This window comes from Jaculus jaculus, chromosome 8 (genome assembly GCF_020740685.1).
Source record: "Jaculus jaculus isolate mJacJac1 chromosome 8, mJacJac1.mat.Y.cur, whole genome shotgun sequence".
Taxonomy (NCBI): Eukaryota; Metazoa; Chordata; class Mammalia; order Rodentia; family Dipodidae; genus Jaculus; species Jaculus jaculus.
This window is the reverse complement of record NC_059109.1, coordinates 54,316,832-54,339,531: the sequence shown is the minus strand read 5'-3', so window position 1 is coordinate 54,339,531 and position 22,700 is coordinate 54,316,832. Positions and strand designations below refer to the sequence as shown.

The 22,700-nt window shown below is 43.9% G+C and overlaps 1 protein-coding gene across 1 annotated transcript; it reads left to right on the top strand.

The window, feature by feature from the left end:
- The first annotated feature begins 483 nt into the window (after positions 1-483).
- On the top strand, positions 484-10,306 carry B2m (beta-2-microglobulin). The gene is made up of 4 exons (XM_004660727.3): positions 484-594; positions 6,202-6,480; positions 7,028-7,055; positions 10,119-10,306. Exons 1-3 carry the CDS (start codon positions 528-530, stop codon positions 7,039-7,041), a joined length of 360 nt encoding a protein of 119 aa, XP_004660784.2. The 5' UTR covers positions 484-527; the 3' UTR covers positions 7,042-7,055; positions 10,119-10,306.
- Positions 10,307-22,700: the final 12,394 nt, after the last annotated feature.

Genomic DNA, 22,700 nt, shown 5'->3' with positions numbered 1-22,700 from the left:
TCCACAAAGTTCTTCAGCATCGCAGTAAACTACCTTAACACGTAGCTCTTAAAGATTATCACTGAAAGCAACATGTTAATGAAAACAGTGGGTTTTTGGTGCTGGGACCAACGCCACCACGCCTGGCTGCAGTTTGAGTCCGGCCAGTGGATGCTCACTTTTCAAGAGCGAGAGCCGCCGGTCCTCCCTCCACCCACCCGTGAGCGAGCCGATGGGTGGAGGGAGGCGCTTCCTCCTCCTGGAGTGCTGGGACCAGCGGCCCGGGCTCCACCCGCGGGCGCGCCGAGCGCCCCAGGTCCGGCAGCTTGGCGAGTCGATGGAGGCTTTCCTGGAAGTCACGTGACCTTTCTTCATAAGAAAATGAAAATGGGAAAGCCCCTTCTGTCTAACCTGGGGGGAGCCGCCCGCTCGGAGACTGGTGACGGCGTGCCCGGGCCGGCCCCTGATTGGCTGGGCGCGCGGGGCACATAGGCGCGCCGCCCGCCCGCGCGCCCGCAGTAGGGTTTCCTGCCTGCGCTCCGGCGAACATGGCTCGCGCGGCGCTCCCGCTCCTGCTGCTGTTGCTCACTCTGGTGGGCTTGCACGCGATCCAACGTGAGTGTCTCTCCCCCTCTTTGGCGCCCACTCTGAGAGAGGTCTCCCCAAGTTCTCCTCGGCTGGGAGCCGCCCAGGCTCGGTGTCTGGCGGGGCCAAGGGGAAGAGATGCCCTGCCCAGGATGCTGGCGGGGAGCCTGGGGATGAGCGAGCGCGGACTTCGGCCGCTTCAGGCTCCGGGAGGCGGTGGTGGCAGGGCGCGGGGCTGGGACCGCTGGAAACCGGGTCTGGAGTTTGGGCGAAGTCGGCTTCCTTTGAAGTTGGCGGGCGCCTGGCAGGCTCGCCAGCCCGGGTCTCTCTGCCCGATCCAGAGACCAAAGCAGGGCGAGGGGTGGCAGAAGGCGGCTCTGCGGTGTCAAAGGCTTTCCCACCTTTAACCCACTGTTTTCATTAACATGTTGCTTTCAGTGATAAGCTTTAAGAGCTACGTGTTAAGGCAGTTTACTGTAATGCTGGAGACTTTACGGACTTTGTCACTTAACTTTGAAAATACTCTGCTTCGGTGTTAATATTATCGTTATCTCTCTGTCACAAACGAGGAAATGGAGGATTATTGCGGCTAGTCTGTGTCAGATTCTTGAAGCAAGCTGGGCGGCCAACCACCCTGCTTTTTTCCCTTTTGGCACCCTGCCTGGTTCTTTCCAAGATGTACAGAGCTTCTGCTTTCAGTTTTGGAAAATGAAGGTTTGTCAGCGTCAGGGAGGTTGCAAACCCCAAATAAGCGTAATCCAGCATGATTACCAAGACTTCTGAAGGTGCCCACGATCTTCATTACGTTTTGTAAATACCTGCCAATGTACTGGAAGGCTCTCAACTCCCCCCCCCCCCACAATACCCTTATAAAAGTATTTTGAGTACCCGGCGTCGTGACGTCCGCCTTTAATCCCTGCTCTCGGGGAGGCAGAGGTTAAGAGGTTTGCCATGATTTCGAGTTCACCCTGAGACTACATAGTGAATTCCAGGTTAGCCTGGGCTAGAGTGAGACCCTACCTCTGAAAACAAAACAAAAAACCAAAAAAGTGTTTTGAAAAATTTCATATTATGGGCTGGAGAGGTGGCTTAGCAGTTAAGTGCTTTCCTGTGAAGCCTATGGACCCGGGTTCGAGGCTCGATTTCCCAGGACCCACGCTAGCCAGATGCACAAGGGGGTGCACGCTTCTGGAGTTCGTTTGCAGTGGCTGGAGGCCCTGGCGCGCCCCTTCTCTCTGTCTGCCTCTTTCTCTGTCTGTCGTTCTCAAATTAATAAATCATAATAAACAGGGCTGGAGAGATGGCTTAGCGGTTAAGCGCTTGCCTGTGAAGCCTAAGGACCCCGGTTCGAGGCTCGGATTCCCCAGGACCCACGTTAGCCAGATGCATAAGGGGGCACACGCGTCTGGAGTTCGTTTGCAGCGGCTGGAAGCCCTGGGGCGCACATTCTTTCTCTCTCTCTCTCCCCCTCCTTCTCTGTCTGTCGCTCTCAAATAAACAACAAAAATTTTAAAAAAAATTTTTTAATTCATATTACTACACAAACTATGTCAAAACATTTCTGGAGGCTATCCAAGGCATGTTTTATGGAGACTGCCTCTAAAGATCTACTCTTCCTTCACCTCTGATGAGTATTTTTGTGGTAAGGTCCTCAGCATTACAGTAAGCTGCCTTAACTTACCTTCTTTCTCCCACCTCTTCCACAATTCACCCTGAGCCTTGGAGGGTGAAATTAAGATGTCGCATTCAGTGCTGAACACTCCACTGTCACTTCTCAGCACTTTGGAGAGTTTTGAATTACCTAGTGGTCTCTGCCATCTGAAAAAAGAAGTTTCTCTAACCATAGTACAACTCTTAGTAGGGCTAGCAGCCTTTCCCTTGATGATGTTACTAGGGAGGTACATCTGGTCAAGTTATCCAGGTATTTTTCCTTTCCCCTACTATCTTTCATTCATGGATAAGTAGCTGCCCTTTAGTAATCATGTGCCTTGAATATCCATATATTGAAAAATATATTCTAAAGCTGGGTGTTGTGACTCATACCTGTAACCCCAGTATTTGGAACGTTCAGATAGGAGGATTGTTAGGAGGTGGGTCTGGGCTACATAGTAAGTTAGACTAGCCTGGGACACAGAGAGAGAACCTCAAAAAAGATGAGATTATATACATGCATTAAGGCCAAACCTGTATATTCTACATAACATATCTCTTTAATGTTGGATGAAAAACAGAAATAGAGAACAGAGCTGGGTGTGGTGATTCACACTTTAACTCCAGCACTTGAAAAGCTTAGGTAGGAGGGTTGCTGTGAGTTCAAGGTCAGCCTGGATTACAGAGTGAGTTCCAGATTAGTTTGGGCTAGAATGAGACCCTGCTTCAGGAAAAAAAAAAAAAAAGGGCAGGGGCTGAGGAGATGGCTCAGTAAATAAAACTTGCTGTGTGAGCATGAAAACTGGGGTTGGTATCTCCAGACCCTGTGTGAGTGCCATTTGGGTGTGGCAGCCTGCATGGGGCTGGATCTGGAAACTCTGGGTTTAAGTGAGAGACCCTGCCTCAGTAAATAAAGTGGAGAGCAATCAAGGAAGACCTCCATGTCAACCTCTGGCCTCCACATACATATATACACATATGTACCTACATATGCACAAATGCATGTACACATGAAAAAAATTATTTAAAAAGAAATAGAGAGCCAGACATGGTGGTGCACACCTCTAATCCCAGAACTTGGAAGGCAGGAATAGGAGGATAGCTGTGAATTCAAGACTAGCCTGGTTCTATGAAGTGAGTTCCAGGTCAGCCTGGGCTACAGTGTAACCCTACTTCAAAAACAAACAAATAAAAAAATCAAACAAACAAAAAGAGAATAGAGAGAATGAGAGGGAGGATTGGCATGTCAGGGCCTCCAGCCACTGCAATCGAATTCCAGACACATGTGCCCCCTTGTGCATGTGTGCAGCCTTGCATGTTTATGTCACTGTGCATTTGGCTTACATGGGACCCAAAGAATTGAACATGAGTCCTTAGGCTTCACAGGCCAGTGTCTTAACTGCTAAGCCATCTCTCCAATCCCCTCCTTTTCTTTTCTTTTCTTTTCTTTTCTTTTCTTTTCTTTTCTTTTCTTTTCTTTTCTTTTCTTTTCTTTTCTTTTCTTTTCTTTTCTTTTCTTTTCTCCCTCTCTTTTTCTTTCTTCAAGGCAGGGTCTCACCCTAGCCCAGGCTGGCCTGGAATTCACTATGTAGTCTCAATCTCATGGCAGTCCTCCTTCCTGTGCTTCCTAAATGCTGGGATTAAAGTTGTACACCACCATGCCTGGCTTTCTTTCTTTTTTTAAACTTTTTTTTAAACAACTTCCATAATTATAGACAATAAACCATGGGTTTTTTTTTTTTTTTTTTGAGGTAGAGTCTCATTGTAGCCCAGGCTGACCTGGAATTCACTATGTAGTCTCAGGCTGGCCTCAAACTCACTGTGATCCTCCTATTTTAGCCTCCCCAGTGCTGAGATTAAAGGCGTGCACCACCACACTCAGTCCAGACATAAATAATTTGATGTGGGTGCTATGGAGGGTGCATGGAATGAAAAATGAAGTTTGAAAAGGCTGAGGGGATGGGGAGATGGCTCAGTGGTTAAAGGTATTTGCAAAGCTTGAAGGTCTGGGTTGCATTCTTTAGTACTCACACAAAGCTAGGTTCACAAAGGGGTGCACGCATCTGGAGTTTGTTTGCAGTGACAAGAGGCCCAGGTGTGCCATTCTTTCTCTCTGATTGCAAATAAATAAAAATATTTTTAAAAACCCCAGAAAAGGGCTGGAGAGATGGCTTAGTGGTTAAGCGCTTGCCTGTGAAGCCTAAGGACCCCGGTTCGAGGCTCGGTTCCCCAGGTCCCACGTTAGCCACATTAGTGCACAAGGGGGCGCATGCGTCTGGAGTTCGTTTGCAGAGGCTGGAAGCCCTGGTGCGCCCATTCTCTCTCTCTTCCTCTATCTGTCTTTCTCTCTGTGTCTGTCGCTCTCAAATAAAGAAATAAAAAAATTAAAAAAAAAAACACAGAAAAGCAGGCTAAGCCTTGAGTGATTTATTAAGGAATTTGATGTGTACTGAGAAGACAAATGAAGGTTCTTGAACGCCTCTAATAAAAGGCTTTTAAAAACTCAGCACAAAGCAGGCATAGTGTCGCACGCCTTTAATCCTAGCACTCGGGAGGCAGAGATAGGAGGATTGCCATTAGTTTGAGGCCACCCTGAGACTACATAGTGTATTCCAGGTCAGCCTGAGCTAAGTGAGACCCTCCCTCAAAAAACCAAAAAAAGAAAAAAATTCAGTGGAGGGGTCTGGAGAGATGGCTTAGTGGTTAAGGCACTTGCCTGTGAAGCCTAAGGACCCAGATTCAATTCCCCAGGACCCACATAAGCCAGATGCACAAGGTAGCACATGTGTCTGGAGTTCGTTTGCAGTGGCTGGAGGCCCTGGAGCACCCATTCTTTCTATCTGCCTCTCTCATAAATAAATCAAATAAAATATTTTTTAAAAACTCAGCACAGGCTGGAGAGATGACTTAGCAGTTAAGGTGCTTGCCTGCAAAGCCTAAGGATTCATATTTGACTCTCCAGTTCCCATATAAGCCAAATGTAAAAGGTGACATCTGTAGTTCAATTGCAGTGGCTGGAAGCCCTGGCCAGCCAATTCTCTCTCTCTCTGTCTCTTTTACATTACAAAAACAAAAACAGGGGCTGGAGAGATGACTTGGTGGTTAAGGCATTTGCCTGTAAAGCCAAAGGACCCAGGTTCAATTTCCCAGGATCCATGTAAGCCAGATGCACAAGGTGAAGCATGTGTCTGAGTTTATTTGCAGCATCTAGAGGCCCTTGCTTGCCCATTTTCTTTCTATCTCACTCTCTATCAGTCTCTTTCCCTCTCTCTCAAATAGATAAATTTAAATAGGCACACATCCCCCCACACATAGAAACATACATACAAACTGCACACCACACACTGGACACATGCTGAAAAAGAATGATAGAGCTAGAAACCAGATAGAAAATAGCTGTAGTAGTTTGAATAGATGGCCAGTATATTCAGTGTTTTATTAGTTTGTAGTTCGAATCTGCAGCCACCTGGCTGGAGGTGGTGTCACTGGGCAGAACTTAAGGTATGGTGGTGGGTTGAGATTTCAATCTAAAGATGCACAAAGTGTGCCTAGGTGGAGTTCCTGAAGTGTGCTGTGCAGTGTGGCTTTTGGCTTGTGCTCCTCTCTCTGCTTATCCTGTGAAGGCAGGCCAGCTTCCTCTGCCATTATAGAACTTCCCCCGGATCTGTAAGCTTCAGTAAATATCCCTTCCTTCATAACCGAGCCTGTTCTGGAAGTTTGTCTCAGCAAACCTGAAGCTGTCTGCTACAATAACCCAACACATATGTAGGATAATTTCAAGGAAAATATACTAAATCATGTTTGTTTTTTTTTTTTCTCTCAAAAAGGTAGTAGGTAGCTTTTGGAAATTAGAAGATCATTTGGTCAGAGTAAACATGGAATTAGGAGAAACAAATGATACTTGGTATCTGATTAGATGTGAGACTAAGTTAGCTCCAAGTAAAATATTCTTGCAATTTTAATTTGTTTTTCTGTAATGTTTTTCAGGCGCTCCACGGGTTCAGGTTTACTCACGTCACCCGGCAGAGAATGGGAAGCCCAACTTTCTAAATTGTTATGTATCGGGGTTTCATCCTCCTGAGATTACTGTTGACATCTTAAAGAATGGAAAAGCCATGGAGAAAGTGGAGAGATCAGATTTGGCTTTCAGCAAAGATTGGTCTTTCTACCTCTTGGCCTATACTGAGTTCACTCCCAGCAACAGTGACCATTACGCCTGCCGAGTCGAACATAGCACTCTGACTGAGCCCAAGATAGTTAACTGGGGTAAGCGTTCAAGTTCTTGCTTCGCTTCTGAAAGTTGTGTCTGTGTAGAGCTTAGAGCTGCCTTGACATTTTAGAAGTGTGCATGCTGGGAATATTAAAGAAGATGCCCAAAGCACTAATGAGTGGCACCTGCTAGGAGACCTGAACACAGCATGCACCCCGACCCGGTCGTCTCCCAGCAGTGAGAGCAGGATGCAGCAGCGTCCTCTACTGAAGCGCAGTCACTCTCCCAGTGCTTCTTACCAGTTGGCTCTGCCAGGCTCCCTGGCAGCCTGATGGGTCCTAAGCACCAAAGAACATCTCAGGGAGGCACAGGCCTTGGCCTGCAAGCCCTCCTTTCCTGCTACCCTGCTATCCTGAACTGCTCCAATATTCTGCCACAGTTTGGCTCTGAGGCTAGTAGGCAGAGTGGGTAGTTTTAAACAAGTACTCCAAGTTAGGAACAAAACCCTATTCTGCCAGGCTAATTTCTAGCACTATTGGATGTGTGTTTTCAAATAGTATTTTTAAAGTAAGCATGTTTTCCCCTCCATTTTCTTTTCCATAGATCGAGATAACTAAGCGGCATCATGGAGGTAGGTTTTTGATCCTAAGTAATGGGCCTTTGGTGAGGGTCGGGTGTAACTAAGCGGAGAAACATTGTCTAGCATACATGAGGCCCTGGATTCCATATCCAGCACTGCAAGAAAAAAATCAGTCCATTAACTTTAGGAACTATTTATAGGCAAACCTACAACAATAACCCTCACTGTGTGGAAGACATTCATCAAGGTAGCAAGTCAGCAGGTGCATCAGTTGCTTTCTTTTAAAAAAAAAATATTTATTAGCCATGCGTGGTGGCACACGCCTTTAATCCCAGCACTTAGGAGGCAGAGGTAGGAGGATCATTGTGAGTTCAAGGCCACCCTGAGATTACGTAGTGAATTCCAGGTCAGCCTGGACTAGAGTGAAACTCTACCTTGAAAAACCAAAATTAAAACACACACACACACACACACACACACACGCGCGCGCGCGCGCGCGCACGCGTATTTTTTTTATTTGCAAGCAGAGAGGGGAGGGTATATTAGGTGCGCCAGGGCCTCCAGCCACTGCAAATGAACTCCAGACACATGTGCTGCTCTGTGCATCTGGTTGTTGTGGGTAGTGGGGAACTGAACTTGGGTGTTAGGTTTGGAAGGCAAGTTCCTTAACTGCTGCGCCTTCTCTCCAATACTCAGTTGCTTTTTTGTTGCTGGAAACAAATCACCTGACTAGAAACAACTTGTGGAAGGACAGGAGTTTTATTCAGCCTACAGTTCCAGAGGGTAGACTCCACCATGGCTGGGAAAGCACGCCCGGAGCGGCAAGCTGGCATCACGTGTCAGTAGTAAGGACAGGAGAGAAAGGGAGAGACAGAAAGAAACTGCACCTGGGGCCCACGCTATAACACCTTAAGGCCCACACCCAAGTGACACACTTTCTGCAGCAAAGCCCCACTTCCTAAAGATTCCACAACCTTCCAGAACATAAGTATACAAACACATGAACTCATGAAGGACATTTTGATTCAAAACACCACATGCCAAGCACCCAGGAGGCAGAGATAAAGGGATCACTGTGAGTTCAAGGCCAGCCTGGGACAACAGAGTGAGACTCTACCTCGAAAAAACAAAAACAAAAAACCCACAAAACGAAAAACTACTACAGCAGAAGATTCCGTTGAGGTCACATGGCCTGTGGAAAGCCACAGGTCTGGCTCTGCCAGCATCACTAACCCTGTAAAAAGAGAACAGAGGAGTTGCCAGCAGCAGGAAGAGGCAGACAGTTATGCACACCACCTGCAAAGGTTTGGTCTCTTGTGTTTCCGTCTCCAGCATTTCTGTTAAAAAGGCCTTTAAAAGTGAGCCACTTTCTTCCTTTACGTGGTGCTTGCTTTGCTGTTCAGCCAAAAGCGTAGTGACACAGCGCTGCAGATGTCTCACTCTCAGTTCTCACTGTGTGGTCACTCTGCTTTCTGGAGGCTTCCAGGCCACTTGGGGAAAGATGGGGACAGAATGTAAAGATATGTAAAGATACTACAATAGATTTTTTTTTTTCCGAAGTAGGGTCTCACTCTGGCCCAGGCTGACCTGGAATTCACTATGTAGTCTCAGGGTAGCCCTGAACTCATGGTGACCCTCCTACCTCTGCCTCCCGAGTGCTGGGATTAAAGGCGTGCAGCACCATGCCCGGCTATAATAGATTATTAAAAGGACATCTGTAAACATGAAAGAGGAAGGGACTTGGACTTCTCTGTATTTTTAGTTCGAGTCCAGTGGTAGATAATCCAGCTCTGAGGGCCGGGAAAATGGCTTAGTGGGTAAAGTGCTTGCCATACAAATATAAGGACCTGAGTTCAGATCTCCAGTACTCCTGTAAAAGCTGAGTGTGGTGGTATGCACCTGTAATCCCAGTGCCAGGGAGGAGGAGACAAGATGCCTGAGGCTTGCTGGCTAGCATGTGTGGCTGAATTGGTGACCTCTGAGTTTAGTGAGATGCTGTCTCAAGAAAATAAGGTGGTGAGCAATAGAGGAAGACGCCCGATATTGACCTCTCCCGCATGCGTGCACATATGTGCATGCCTGTCTGCACACACCACACATATATAACTCACACACACACACTTAATCTCCCCAATCCAGGTTTTCATTGAAATTCTATTGCTCAGGGTACCTTGATGCTCAGAACTGATTCAAATCTTCTATAACTTTATTACTTTCTAGGGCAACATCTGAGAGATTGGGTGATTTGCCCAGACACGGTTACCAAATGGTACAGCCTGGACCCAAACTCTAATATCATCATTCTTCCCCCAGCATTGGGAAAAATTCCTGGTATATGCTAGTCATTTTGGAGAATTGTCTGTAGCTACTTCTTTTGTAAAAGTGACCTAGCTAGATGTGATAGTATGCACCTTTGTTTTTTAAATGTTTTTATTTATTTATTTGAAAGCGACAGACAGAGAGAGAAAGAGGCAGATAGAGAGAGAGGGAGAGAATGGGTGTGCCAGGGCTTCCAGCCACTGCAAACGAACTCCAGATGCATGCACCTCCTTGTGCATCTGGCTAACATGGATCCTGGGGAATCGAGCCTCGAACTGGGGTCCTTAGGCTTTACAGGCAAGTGCTTAATCACTAAGCCATCTCTCCAGCCCAGTACGTGCCTTTAATTCCAGCACTCAGAAGGCTGAGGTAAGAGGATTGCCATGAGTTTGAGGCTAGCCTGGGCTAAAGTGAGACTCTGCCTGAAAACAAAAACAAACAAACAAACAAACAACAACAAAAACACAATCTAAGGCTGGAGAGATCTCTCAGTGGTTAAGGCACTTGCCTGTAAAGCCTAACAACCCGAGTTTGATTCCCCAGTGCTTGTGTAAAGCCAGCTGCACAAGGTGGTGCATGCATCTGGAGTTTGTTTACAGTGGCTGGAGGCCCTGGTGTACCCATTCTGTCTGTCTCTCTTCTATGTCTCTTGGCTTGCAAGTAAATAAATAAATCTTTTTTAAAAAAGTGATCTCTACAACAGAAGTTAGGCAAATTTGGTGGTGAGATATGTAATCTAAATAAAATAAATGCTTTTAGTAACTTCCTCCTCTTTCTCTCTCCCCTTTTTTTCAGGTTTGAAAATACCTTATTTGGAGCAGCCTAATCCAAGTTGATTGCTTGATTTTTAATATTCATATGTTATATGTGATGGACACAGTAAGGAAGGCATAACAATACAGCATCTTTATAATCTTACTTTGGGCACTGTTTGCATGTTCCTCATAAAAAATTGAAACAATAAAGTATCTATGAGTACTTGATTGAAAGCCTTATTTTTGATAGTCTGATAAAAACTGTATTAAACATAAGTAAAAATAAATTGATCACATCTCAAATCATTACTGTGTACTAAAGTCTCCATGTCTCATTAGAAGGATATGATATGGTTGTTCCTCTTTTGTCCTCCACAACAGGAATGACTAAAACATCTCAGAAACTTGAGATATTTACAAATTCTCGTAAAATACATAGGTCCAACTGAAGCCTGTCAGTGATGTGTGGGCTTCCCCTCTCTTATGGATCATGTCCTCTTTTAATTATTTTCACTCAGAAAGAAAAGACTTTTGGGCTGGAGAGATAGCTTAGCAGTTGAGGTGCTTGCCTGTGAAGTCTAAGGACCTAGGTTAAATTCCCCAGTACCCACATAAGCCAGATGCACAAGGTGGTATATGTGTCTGGGGTTTGTTTGAAGTGGCTAGAGACCCTGGCATGCCCATTCTCTCTCTCTCTCTCTCTCTCTCTTTCTCCCCTCCTCTTTCTCTCTCAAATTAACAAAATATTTTTTTTAAAAAAGAAAAAGACTTTTGTTGTCAGACTGTGCCATAGTGAAGTGGTCCTAGATATCTTTAGGTGCCTGCAAGGATGCCTGCTATTTTCATCATCTGAAGAACCAGTGAATGTCTTAAGTCATGTTTTTGTAAAAGAGCCCCCTGAATTAGGGGTCTGGATGCAATAACTTATTAAGAAAGTGCTCTCCTGGGCTGGGGAGATGGCTCAGCAGTTAAAGACACTTGCTTGCAAAGCCTGCTGGCTGGGATTCAATTCCCCCCCACACACACATAAAGCTAATGGGCATTTGCAGCAGCAAGAGACCCTGGCACACCCATACACACATGCATGCACACACACGAATATAATAAAATTTTAAAAAGGAAAGAGCTCTCAGAATAAAAAAAAAAAAACAAAAAACAGGGTGGTGAAGGACAAGGAATGGGAAGGGATTGTGGGGGTTTCAGAAGTCCCAGCTGCTCCCCCAGGGAGCTCCAGAGCAAAGAGCATTCCTTAGACTCTGAGGCTTAGACTTTGCCCTGCCTAGAAGCAAAGCAGCCACCTTAGTAATCCTCGTGAGCCTACACAGGCTTGTGGACTGGTAGGAAACGAACTCCAGACACTTCCAATTCTCTCTAGTACCTGAAAGACATGTGTAGGAGCTGGTTGTTAACAGCAAAATATGCAAAAGCTGGGGCTGGCTCATTGCCAGATCTAGGTGGGATATCAATTGCTATGGTGTTTCCTTTTAGAGTCATCTGAACTCACAACGAATATGATCCAAACTCCTTTTGAAGCTCAAAGTTTCTAAGCATTAAAGCATGAATGCCAATGGACTTTGGACCAAGTTTGAGTCCTAATTTGGCAAAAGTCAGCATAAAAATTCAGACTTGACGCCTATAGGTGTGGCTATACTTGGTGTTCTCAAAGTCCTTTTGGAGTTGGGGCTTGTTTCCCAGTGTGCTGGTAATGAGAAATAGTGTAACCTTTAAGAGACGTTCATGGGTCATCAGTAAAATATTATGAAGTGACAATTTTGACGAGACCACCTGAGTTCTGAGAGGATTATTATTATTTTTTTAAATTTTATTTATTTATTTATTTGAGAGAGACAGACACAGAGAGAAAGACAGATGGAGAGAGAGAGAGAGAGACTGGGCGCGCCAGGGCTTCCAGCCTCTGCAAACGAACTCCAGAAGCATGCGCCCCCTTGTGCATCTGGCTAACGTGGGACCTGGGGAACCGAGCCTCGAACCGGGGTCCTTAGGCTTCACAGGCAAGTGCTTAACCGCTAAGCCACCTCTCCAGCCCCTGAGAGGATTATTATAAAGGGAACAAACTTGGCCTCTTCTGTCTTCTCTGCTCCTGGTGTAAGATATAACCTCGCTTGCTTGCTCTTCCATGCACATCCATTACTGGTGGCACCATAAAGTGATACAGCCATGGAGTAGCCTTCATCATAGAAATGCTGCTACCATTTGAATTTGGAGCCATCAATGCAGTAAAGGTGTGCTATCAGGGTGGCAGTAGGGATGGGGAAGGCTGTGCTTTTTTAAAAGTTTATTTTATTTTTTTTTGACAACTTCCATGATTGTAAACAGTATCCCATGGTAATGCCCTCCCTCCCCCCACTTTACCCTTTAAAACTCCATTCTCCATCATATCTCCTCCCCCTCTCAATCAGTCTCTCTCTTATTTTGATGTCATGACTTTTCCCTCCTATTCTGATGGTCTTGTGTAGGTAGTGTCAGGCACTGTGAGGTCATGGATATCCAGGCCATTTTGTGTCTGGAGGAGCATGGTGTAAGGAGTCCTACCCTTCCTTTGGCTCTTACATTCTTTCTGCCACCTCTTCCACAATGGACTCTGAGCCTTGGAAGGTGTGATAGAGATATTTCAGTGCTGAGCACTCCTCTGTCACTTCTTCTCAGTACCATGGTGCCTTCTGAGTCATCCCAAGGTCACTGCCATCTGAAAAGAGAAGCTTCTCTAACCAAAAGTGAGAGTAGCATTAACATATGGGTATGAACATTAAGAGAAGTGCTTACCGGGCAGTTTGGTGAGCATAGTGTATACATTTGAAGACTGTGCTTTCCAACATCCACTTGGAATTTGCACCTACTTGGTCACTTGATCCTGGCAAAAATGACCCAAAGTTCTAGGCTAAAAAAATTTACCAGACTGGATGTAAAAGGGTTTTATTAAAAAAAAAAAACTCTTATTGACAACTTCCATAATTATAGACAATAAACCATAATAATGTCCCCCCACTCACTTTCCCTTTTGCAGCTCTATTCGCCCATCACATCTCCTCTCTCAACTAGTCTCTCTTTTATTTTTTATTTTATTTTATTTATTTATTTATTTTTAGTTTTTCAAGATAGGGTCTCACTCTAGCCCAGGCTGACCTAGAATTCACTATGGAGTCTCAGGGTGGCCTCGAACTCATGACGATCCTCCTACCTCTGCTTCCTGAGTGCTGGGATTAAAGGCGTGCACCACCACGCCCAGTTACTTTTTGTTTTGCTTCTCCCTGAGGTAGGTAGTGTCTCACTTTAGCTCAGGCTGACCTGGAATTCACTCTGTATTCTCAGGGTGGCCTCTAACTCACGGCAATCCTCCTACCTCTGCCTTTCCGAGTGCTGGGATTAAAAGCATGCGCCACCACGCCCAGCTTCTCTTTCATTTTTAAGTCATAATCTTCTTCTCCTATTATGAGAGTCTTGTGTAGGTAATACCAGGCATTGTGAGGTCATGGATATCCAGGCCATTTTGTGTCCAGAAGAGTGCATTGTAAGGAGTCCTACCCTTCTTTTGGCTCTTACATTCTTTCCCCCACCTCTTCTGCAATGAACCCTGGACCCTGGAAGGTAGGATAGAGATGTTTCAGTGCTGAGCACTCCTCTGTTACTTCTTCTCAGCACTATGGTGCCTTTTGAGTCATCCCACCATCTGAAAAGAGAAGCTTCTCTAACCAAAAGTGAGAGTAGTATTAATATATGGGTATGAACATTAAGAAAAGTGTTTACAGGGCAGTATGGTGAGCATACTATCTGCATTTAAAATTTTACTTATTTCAAAGAGTGAAAGAAAGATGAGAGAGAAAGAGAGAGAGAGAGAGAGAGAGAGAGAGAGAGAGAGAGAGAGAGAGAGAATGGAGAGAGAATGGGTGTGCCAGGTCCTTTTGCCACTGCAAATAAACTCCAGATGCATGCACCAGTTTGTGTATCTGGTTTTATGTGGGTAATGGGGAACAGAACCTGGGCCATCAGACTTTGCAAGCAAGTGCCTTTAACCACTGAGCAATCTCTCGAGCATATTTTTAATGCTTTTTGAGGTCCTCATAGTGGTCTCAGAACCATTATAGGTTGTTAGATATAAAATTATTTAGCAAGTTACTTGAAAGAGAGAATGAGTATGGGTGTGCCAGGGCCTCTTGCTGCTGCAAACAAAGTCCAGATACATGTGCTACCCTGTTCATCTGACCCTATATGGGTACTGGCGAATTGAACCCAGGCTAGCAGGCTTTGCAAGCAGGTGCCTTTACCACTGAGCTATCTCCAGCCTCTTTCCAGGTCAGCCTGGGCTAGATCAAGACTATCCCTTGAAAAATCAAATAAATAAATAAGAAGGACGATCTGGAAAGAAGGGACATACAAGTGGAGGGGGGGAAAGGAGGGTGGTGGGAGGGGACTATGATCATAGCATGTTGTCTATATGTATGGATGTTGTCAATAAAAAGTTTTTAAAAAATAAAAATATATTACCACCTGAAATCTAAAAGGCTTCCCCACCAAACGAAATAAAATAAAATAAAGGTAGTAGAGCTATTCCAATCCAATCAGGATTTCTCTTTTGCTTAGTTAAGCAAATTATGATTCAAGCAACTGACAAACTGTCACGGAATCCGCAGACCTCACTGGGCCTTGCTCCTGCTCTCCTGCTCCTGAACTTTCCCTCCTCCTCTCATGGGCTCTGAGCCCATCCAAAGCAAACTAACAGAGCCAGGACTCCCGGTCTTCAGCGTCCTGGGCCCACTAAGCTGATCCAAGTAGCCTGTCTTTGCACCCTGGTGCTGGATGACCTAGCTTCATGGAGGTGATTACTCTCTCCCAACACAGCAAATTTTCTAGGCATGGGTTTTCTGTGGTATTCTAGGTGAGATCACAGGATAGGGTATAGATTGAGGAGCAGGAAAAGACATACAAGGAAATATTTAACATGCCAAGCTTATTATACCTTTTATTCTCTTTCCAGGCCTTTGTAATAATAGAATTAAGATTAGAGAGGAAGATAAGAAACTAATGAAGCCATCCTAATTATTTGAACAAACATTAAATGCTATACAAAATTTATCCTCCTTATTAATATAATCATTTAGTTCTAAATAAAATGTATTAATTATAACTTTATACTATTATATATATATGTGTGTGTGTGTGTGTGTGTGTATAAATTTTACTTTATATATATGTATATTGTGTGTGTGTGTGTGTGTGTGTGTGTATTGTGGTGGATATGCCAGGGTCTCTTACCATTCCACACAAATTTCAGATTTTTTCATTTTTCCATTTTTTCATCTGACTTTATGTGGGTGCTAGGGAATTAAACCTGGGTTATCAGGCTTTGCAAGTAAGTGCCTTTAACTGCTGAGCCATCTCCTCTACCCTTGACATTTTAATATATAAAACAGACTGCAGTTAAGCACTTTTTTTTTCTGGTTTTTCAAGGTTGGGTCTTACTCTGACCTGGAATTCACTATGTAGTCTCAGGGTGGCCTTGAACTCACAGCGATCCTCCTATTTCTGCCTCCCAAGTGCTGGGATTAAAGGCATGTGCCACCACGCCTGGCCAATTAAGCACTTAAAAGAAATTATTTTATTTTTATTTATTTATTTGAGAATGAGAGAATGAGCACACAGGGTCTTTGGCCACTGCAAATAAACTCTGAATGCATGTGCCACCTTATGTATCTGGCTTATGTGGGTCCTGGGAAATGATCCTGGGTTCTTTGGCTTTGCAGGCAAGCTCCTGAACCGCTATCTCTGCAGCCCCAGTTAAGCACTTTAATTGAATACCATGTTTTAAGATCCCTTCTTCTGAACTTAGTGCTTCCCCCACCCACCCCTGCTGAGGGAGGATCTTACTCTAGCCAAGGCTGACCTAGAACTTACTCTGTAGTCTCAGACTGTCCTCAAACTCATGGCAATTGGAGAGCCTCCTACCTCTCCCTCCTGCTTGCATGGATTAAAGGTGTATGCTACCACACCCATTTTTAGTGCTTTTTTTGATGATCAAATAGACAAAATAAATGTTTTGTTTCTGCAAAACAGAAGAACAACTCACTAAAATTCATCAACAAGAAATTTTGACACATGGGCCCATAAGTTATGAGTTAGCATTATTGGGCTGGAGGGATGGCTTAGCGTTTAAAGCACTTGCCTGCAAAGTCAAAGGACCCAGGATCAACTCCCCAGGACCTACACACGCCAGATGCATAAGGGGGGCACATGTGCCTGGAGTTCATTTGCAGTGGCTAGAGGCTCCTGGCATGCCCATTCTCTCTCTGCCTATTTCTCGCAAATAAATAGAGTTGGCATTATTTCTACCAGTTTTCACTTCTATTAAAAATATTTTATTCTTATATATTTGAAAGAGAGAAAGAGGGGAGAGGCACTGTAAACAAACTCCAAGCACATGTGCCCCCTTGTGCATATGGCTTACATGGGTTCTGGGGAATTGAACCTGGGTCCTTAGGCTTCACAGGCAAGTGTCTTAACCACTAAGGCCTCTCTCCAGCCCTAATTTTTATTTCTGATGAAGCATACTATATCTTGTGTGGAAGGATTGGGGATGTTGTTTGAATTTTGAGAGACAGTCTCTGTTATATAGCCCAGCTTGGCCTGGAACTCAATGTCCTCCTGCCTCCACTTTCTGAATGCTGGGATTATAGATCTGTGCCACCACAATTGGCTTAAAGTTTAATTTCATTATACACACACACACACACACACACACACACATTTCATTTTTCAATGTAGGGTCTCACTCTAGCCCAGGCTGACCTGGAATTCACTAAGTAGTCTCAGGCTGGCATTGAAGTCACAGTAATCCTCCTATCTTTGTGTCCTGAGTGCTGGGATTAAAGGTGTGTGCCATCATATCTGGCTGTATGTATATTATTATGATATGGTTCTAATGTCCTCTATAACAAGGCCAATAGGGCTACACATATTTATATATATATATATATATATATATATATATATATATATATATATATACATACATACATATATTATTATTATTATTATTATTTTGGTTGTCTTCAAGGTAGGGTCTCACTCTAGGCCTGGCTGGCCTGGAACTCTGTAGTTCCATGCTGGCCTTGAACTCAAAGTGATCTTCCTACCTTTGCCTCCTGGGTGCTGGGATTAAAGGTGGGTGCCACCATGCCTGGTGTTTATAATTTCTTGAGAAAAAAAACATTTTTGCTTTGACATTTTATTCCTTTAAAGCCAAAGTCAGCAAAGTCCTTTTCCATGACAGTAAAAATTTTGTTTGCATGGTAGTGAACTTCCCCTTATTTCCAAAGTTTAGGAAGAAGCTGGAAAATAGTGAACTAAGAAACTGAAGGTCTTTTTCACCTCCAAGAAGCTCTGGGAGGTCAACAAGTTCAGAATATTTCCTTCTGTAAAAAAAAAGCAGAACTCAGGGGGAGAGGGTGTGTTTGTTCTTGAGTTTGAGCTGACTGTGCCATATGGCTTGTCACTAAATGAATTCTATTTCTCTGCTTTTAAGGTCAGCTAATACCATTATTATTATTTTTACTTTTTGAAGCAGGGTCTCTAGCTCAGGCTAACTTAAAACTCACAGCAATCCTCCTACTTCAGCCTACTTACCAAGTGCTAGCATTATAGGTGTGAGCCACTGTCTCTCTCTCTCTCTCAGATAAATAATAAATAAAATATTAGCTGGGTGTGGTAGCACATGCCTTTAATCTCAGCATTCATGAGACAGAGGTAGGAGGATCACTGTGAGTTGAGGCCAGCCTAGGTCAACAAAATAAATAAAATATTAAATATATAAGTCGGGTTAGAGTGATTGCTTTGTGGTTAAAGGTACTTATTTGCAAAATCTGATGGCCTGGGTTCAATTCCCCAGTACCACGTAAAGCTAGATGCACAAAGTGATGTATACATCTGAGTTCATTTACATTTGTATGTGTGTGTGTGTGTTAAGTCAGGTGTGGCCATGCACACTTATAATTCCAGCAGTCAGGAGACTGAAGTAGGAGGCTCATGAGCTAGCCTGAGATGCATAGTGAGAAATGTGTATGATTCGGTGGTATTTAACATACAGTTTGTACAACCATTGCCACTGTCTAATGCCAAAACATTTTATTATCTCTAAAGAAGTCCCAAACCCATCATCAGTCACTCCTCAACCCCTCATTGGCCCAGCTTTGGCAACTACTGTCTACTTTAAATATATTAAAATTTTTTTTGTTTATTTTATTTATTTGAGAGTGACAGACAGAGAGAGAAAGAGGCAGATAGAAAGAGAGAGAGAATGAGTGCACCAGGGCCTCCAGCCACTGCAAACAAACTCCAGACACATGCGCTCCCTTGTGCATCTGGCTAACGTGGGTTCTGGGGAATCGAGCCTCGAACCGGGGGCCTTAGGCTTCACAGGCAAGTGCTTAACCGCCAAGCCATCTCTCCAGCTATACTTTAAATATATTTTAAAAGTACAGTGTGGTGGTGCACACCTTTAGTCCCAGCACTTGGCAAGCAGAGGTAGGAGGATTGCTCTTAGTTCAAGTCCAGTCTAGGACTACAAAGTTCCAGGTCAGCATGGACTAGAGTGAGACTCTACCCACCCCCAAGAAAAAACCTCACAAAAAGGAGAAAAATATAGTGAACAAAATTCCTAAGTGACATTGCTTTCAAAAGATACTACATTCACCAGGATTATAGACTAAATCTAGTAGATACTCTTTCCCTTAGTTCACCTTCCATTGGCTGCTTTAAAGAATATTTTATTTATTAGAGAGAGAAAGAAGCAGATATATATAGAGAGAAGGGGTGTGTCAGGGCCTTTAGCCACTGCAAACGAGCTCCAGATGCATGTGCCACCTTGTACATCTGACTTACATGGGTCCTGGGGAATGAAACCTGGGTCCTTTGGCTTTGCAGCCAAGCACCTTAACTGCTAAGCCATCTCTCCAGCTCCCCCCCCCAACTTTTTGAAATATTTTGTTTACTTATTTGAGAGAGAAAGAGGCAGATAGAGAGAGATACAGAGAATGGGCACACTAGTGCCTCCAGCCATTGCAAACAAATACCTGACGCATGAACTACCTTGTGTATCTAGTTTACGTGGTCACTGGGGAATCAAACCCAGACTCTTAGGCTTTGCAGGCAAGTGCCTTAGCCACTAAGTCATCTCTCCAGCTGGCCACCACATTTTAAAAAATTTTTTTTGTTTTATTTATTTATTTGAGAGCGACAGACAGAGAAAGAGGGAGAGAGAGAGAGAATGGGCGTGCCAGGGCATCCAGCCACTGCAAACGAACTCCACACGTGTGCGCCCCCTTGTACATCTGGCTAACGTGGGTGCTGGGGAATCGAGCCTCGAACCAGGGTCCTTAGGCTTCACAGGCAAGTGCTTAACCGCTAAGCCATTTCTCCAGCCCCACATTTTTTTTTTTATTAAAGACAGAACTTCACTATATAGTCCAGGCTGACTCAAGCTCATAACCCCACCTCAGGCTTCCAGATGCTGGGATTACAGGTGAGTTTGTTCATGCTTGGCAAAGCTAACCAGTTCGACTTATGATTTCATTGATTTTGTTGTTTATTTGTTCTCCATTTCGCTTATCCCTACCTTTTAATTCCTTCTGCTAGCTTTGCGCTTAGTTTGTGCTTTTGTTTTTAGTTCTCTTGGGAGAAATTTGGCTTGTGTATTACAGATTAATTCATTTATTTTGTGGCTTTGGGGATCAAACTCCAGTCTGGTGAATGCTAGGTAAGTACTCTACCATTCAGCTACATCTCCAGCCCATTTTTCTGTTTTTTTAAAATCAATTAGATAATGAATTAATTTTGTGACAAGATCACTTTATGATGCTCAGGCCAGACTTAAATTCCCAAGTCCAAGCATCCCCTTGCCTCAAACATTGTGCCCAACTCTTCTACTTTTAGGCAACTGGTTAGAAAATATTTTATGTCTTATTTATTTGATAGAAGAGAGAGAAAGGGGAAGATACATATGGAGAGAATGGGTGTGCCAGGGCCTCCAGCCACTGCAAATGAACTCCAGACACATGCACCACCTTGTGCGTCTGGCTTACGTGGGTACTGAGGAATTGAACCTGGGTTGTTAGACTTTACACATAAGCGCCTTAACTGCTAATCCATCAGTCCAGTCCTAGGCAACTTTTTGAGTGGTCTGGGGATTGAAGTAATGTAATACCAAGCTCTATACCCAGTTTTATTTATTTATTTACTTATTTTTTCCTTTTTCTTATATTTAGTTTGTCATATATAAGGTTTTTACATACAATCAGTGTGCATTTTAACAGTTCATAATAAAAGTCAATCAAGTTTATCTAAATTGTTAACCTGGCTACACAGCACATTTGACATTATTGCCACGTAAAAAAGGGAAAACAAATGGATTTACAGTAACTTTTGGCCATTTTGGGTTCTGAAGTGTTTATTTATTTTTAAATATTTTTATTTATTTGAGGAAGAGATAGACACACAGAGACAGAGTACGAGCATGTCAGGGCTTCTTGCTGCTGAAAATGAATTCCAGACACATGCAACACTGTGCATCTGGCTTTACATGGGTACTGGGGAATTGAACTCAGGTCAGCAGGCATTTCAAGCAAGTACCTTTAACCACTGAGCCTCTTCCCAGGCCTTTATTTACTTATTTGTTTATTTATGTTTATTTATTTGAGAGAGAGGGAGAGAAAGAGCCAGAGAGAGGGAGAGAGAGAGAAAGAATGGGTGGGCCAGGGCCTCCTGCCACTGCAAACGAACTTCAGATGCATGCACCCCTTGTACATCTGGTTTACATGGGTCCTGGGGAATTGAACCGAGGTTCTTTGGCTTTGCAGGCAAACGCCTTAGCCACTAAGCCCTCTCTCCAGCCCTTATTTTTTAAAATAATATTTGTGTGTGTGTGTGTGTGTGTGTGTGTGTGTGTGTGTGTGTGTGTGTGAGAGAGAGAGAGAGAGAGAGAGAGAGAGAGAGAGAGAGAGAGAGAGAGAGAATTGTAAGCATTCTTACTGTTCCTTTGACTTTTACATTCTTTCTTTCTTTCTTTTTTTTTTTTTTGGTTTTTTGGTTTTCCAAGGTAGGGTCTCACTCTAGCTAAGGCTTACTTGGAATTCACTATGTTGTCTCAGGGTGGCCTCGAACTCATGACAATCTACCTCTGCCTCCTGAGTTCTGGGATTAAAGGTGTGTGCCACCATGCCTAGCAACTCTTACATTCTTTCTGTCACCTCTTCTGCAATAGTCCCTGAGCCTTGGAGAGTGTGATAGAGATGTCTCAGTGCTAAACACTTACTGTCATTTCTCAGCACTTTGGTGAGTTTTGAGTCCCCCCAACTGAAATAGAGGAGCTTCTCTAAGCAAATGTGAGAGTAGCATTAATGTATTTGCATAAATATGAGTATTTAGAGGGCAGTTTGGTGGGCATAACATATCAATTTAGTCATATTTCTCAGGGGGACCCACACCCCAAGCATGTGGAGTCTTCAACATCAGGGTCTTATCATCTAGTTCTGATGGGAAACTAAGCCTTGGGAACAGCCCAATGTTTTGGGGACATCAGGGGCCTCCCTAACCAACAATTTGCTGGAAGGTATCCCATCCCTGGTACTGCAATTTTTCTAATAACATTCTATGGCTTCTGGTCACAACATTATCTATCTCCACAAGATACTTCTGCCCAAACTCTCTTTTTTATTATTTATTTTGCCAGAGAGAGAAAGAGGTACAGAGAGAAAGAAAATGGATGTGCCAGGGCCTTCAGCCTCTGTGAACGAACTCCAGACATGTGCGCCCCTTTAGCACATGTGTGACATTGCATGCTTGTGTCACTGGGCATCTGGTTCACGTGGGACCTGGAGATTTGAACATGAGTTCTTAGGCTTGCAGACAAGCACTTTAACTGCTAAGCCATCTGTCCAGCTCCAAAACTCTCTTTTTAAACATATATCTTATTAGCTCATGAAAAAGTAGGTTTCTATATGGTTTATTCATAAATCTTAAATTTTGATTAATCCTCCTCCCACCTTCTCCTTTCCTCCACCCCTGCCCTTAAGGCCATACCTACCCCAGTTCTGCCCTTCTACTTACATATCTACTATGCCCTCCCCTTAAGCCCTCTCCTCTTTTTTTTCTCCCTCATAGCCTCTTTCCTAGCTTCCTGGTCTGTACTACTGACTTTTATTCTAACTCACATATAAATCTAAATATTTGAAGCTAGGATCCACATACAAAAGAACATGTGGCATTTGATTTTCTGAGCCTAGGTTACCTCACTTAGTATAATCTTTGCCAGATCCATCCATTTTCCTATAGCTTTCATTTTTCCTTACAACTGAATAAAACTCCATTGTATGGGCTGGAGAGATGGCTTAGCAGTTAAGGTATTTGCCTGCAAAACCAAAGGATCCCGGTTCAACTCTCCAGGACCCATATAAGCCAGACGAACAAGGGGCGCATGTGTCTGGAGTTTGTTCACAGTGGCTGGAGGCCCTGGCATGCCTGTTCTCTCCTCCCCTCTCTCTCTGCCTCTTTCTCGCTCTCAAATAAATAAATAGATAGATAAAATGTATATTAAAAAAGAAATGGCAGATAAAAT

Excerpts from the sequence above, each read along its gene's own strand:
- B2m (XM_004660727.3), top strand. The coding sequence starts at position 528 with ATGGCTCGCGCGGCGCTCCCGCTCCTGCTGCTGTTGCTCACTCTGGTG. Across the intron at positions 595-6,201 it reads GGGCTTGCACGCGATCCAAC|GCGCTCCACGGGTTCAGGTT; the intron begins GTGAGTGTCTCT and ends AATGTTTTTCAG.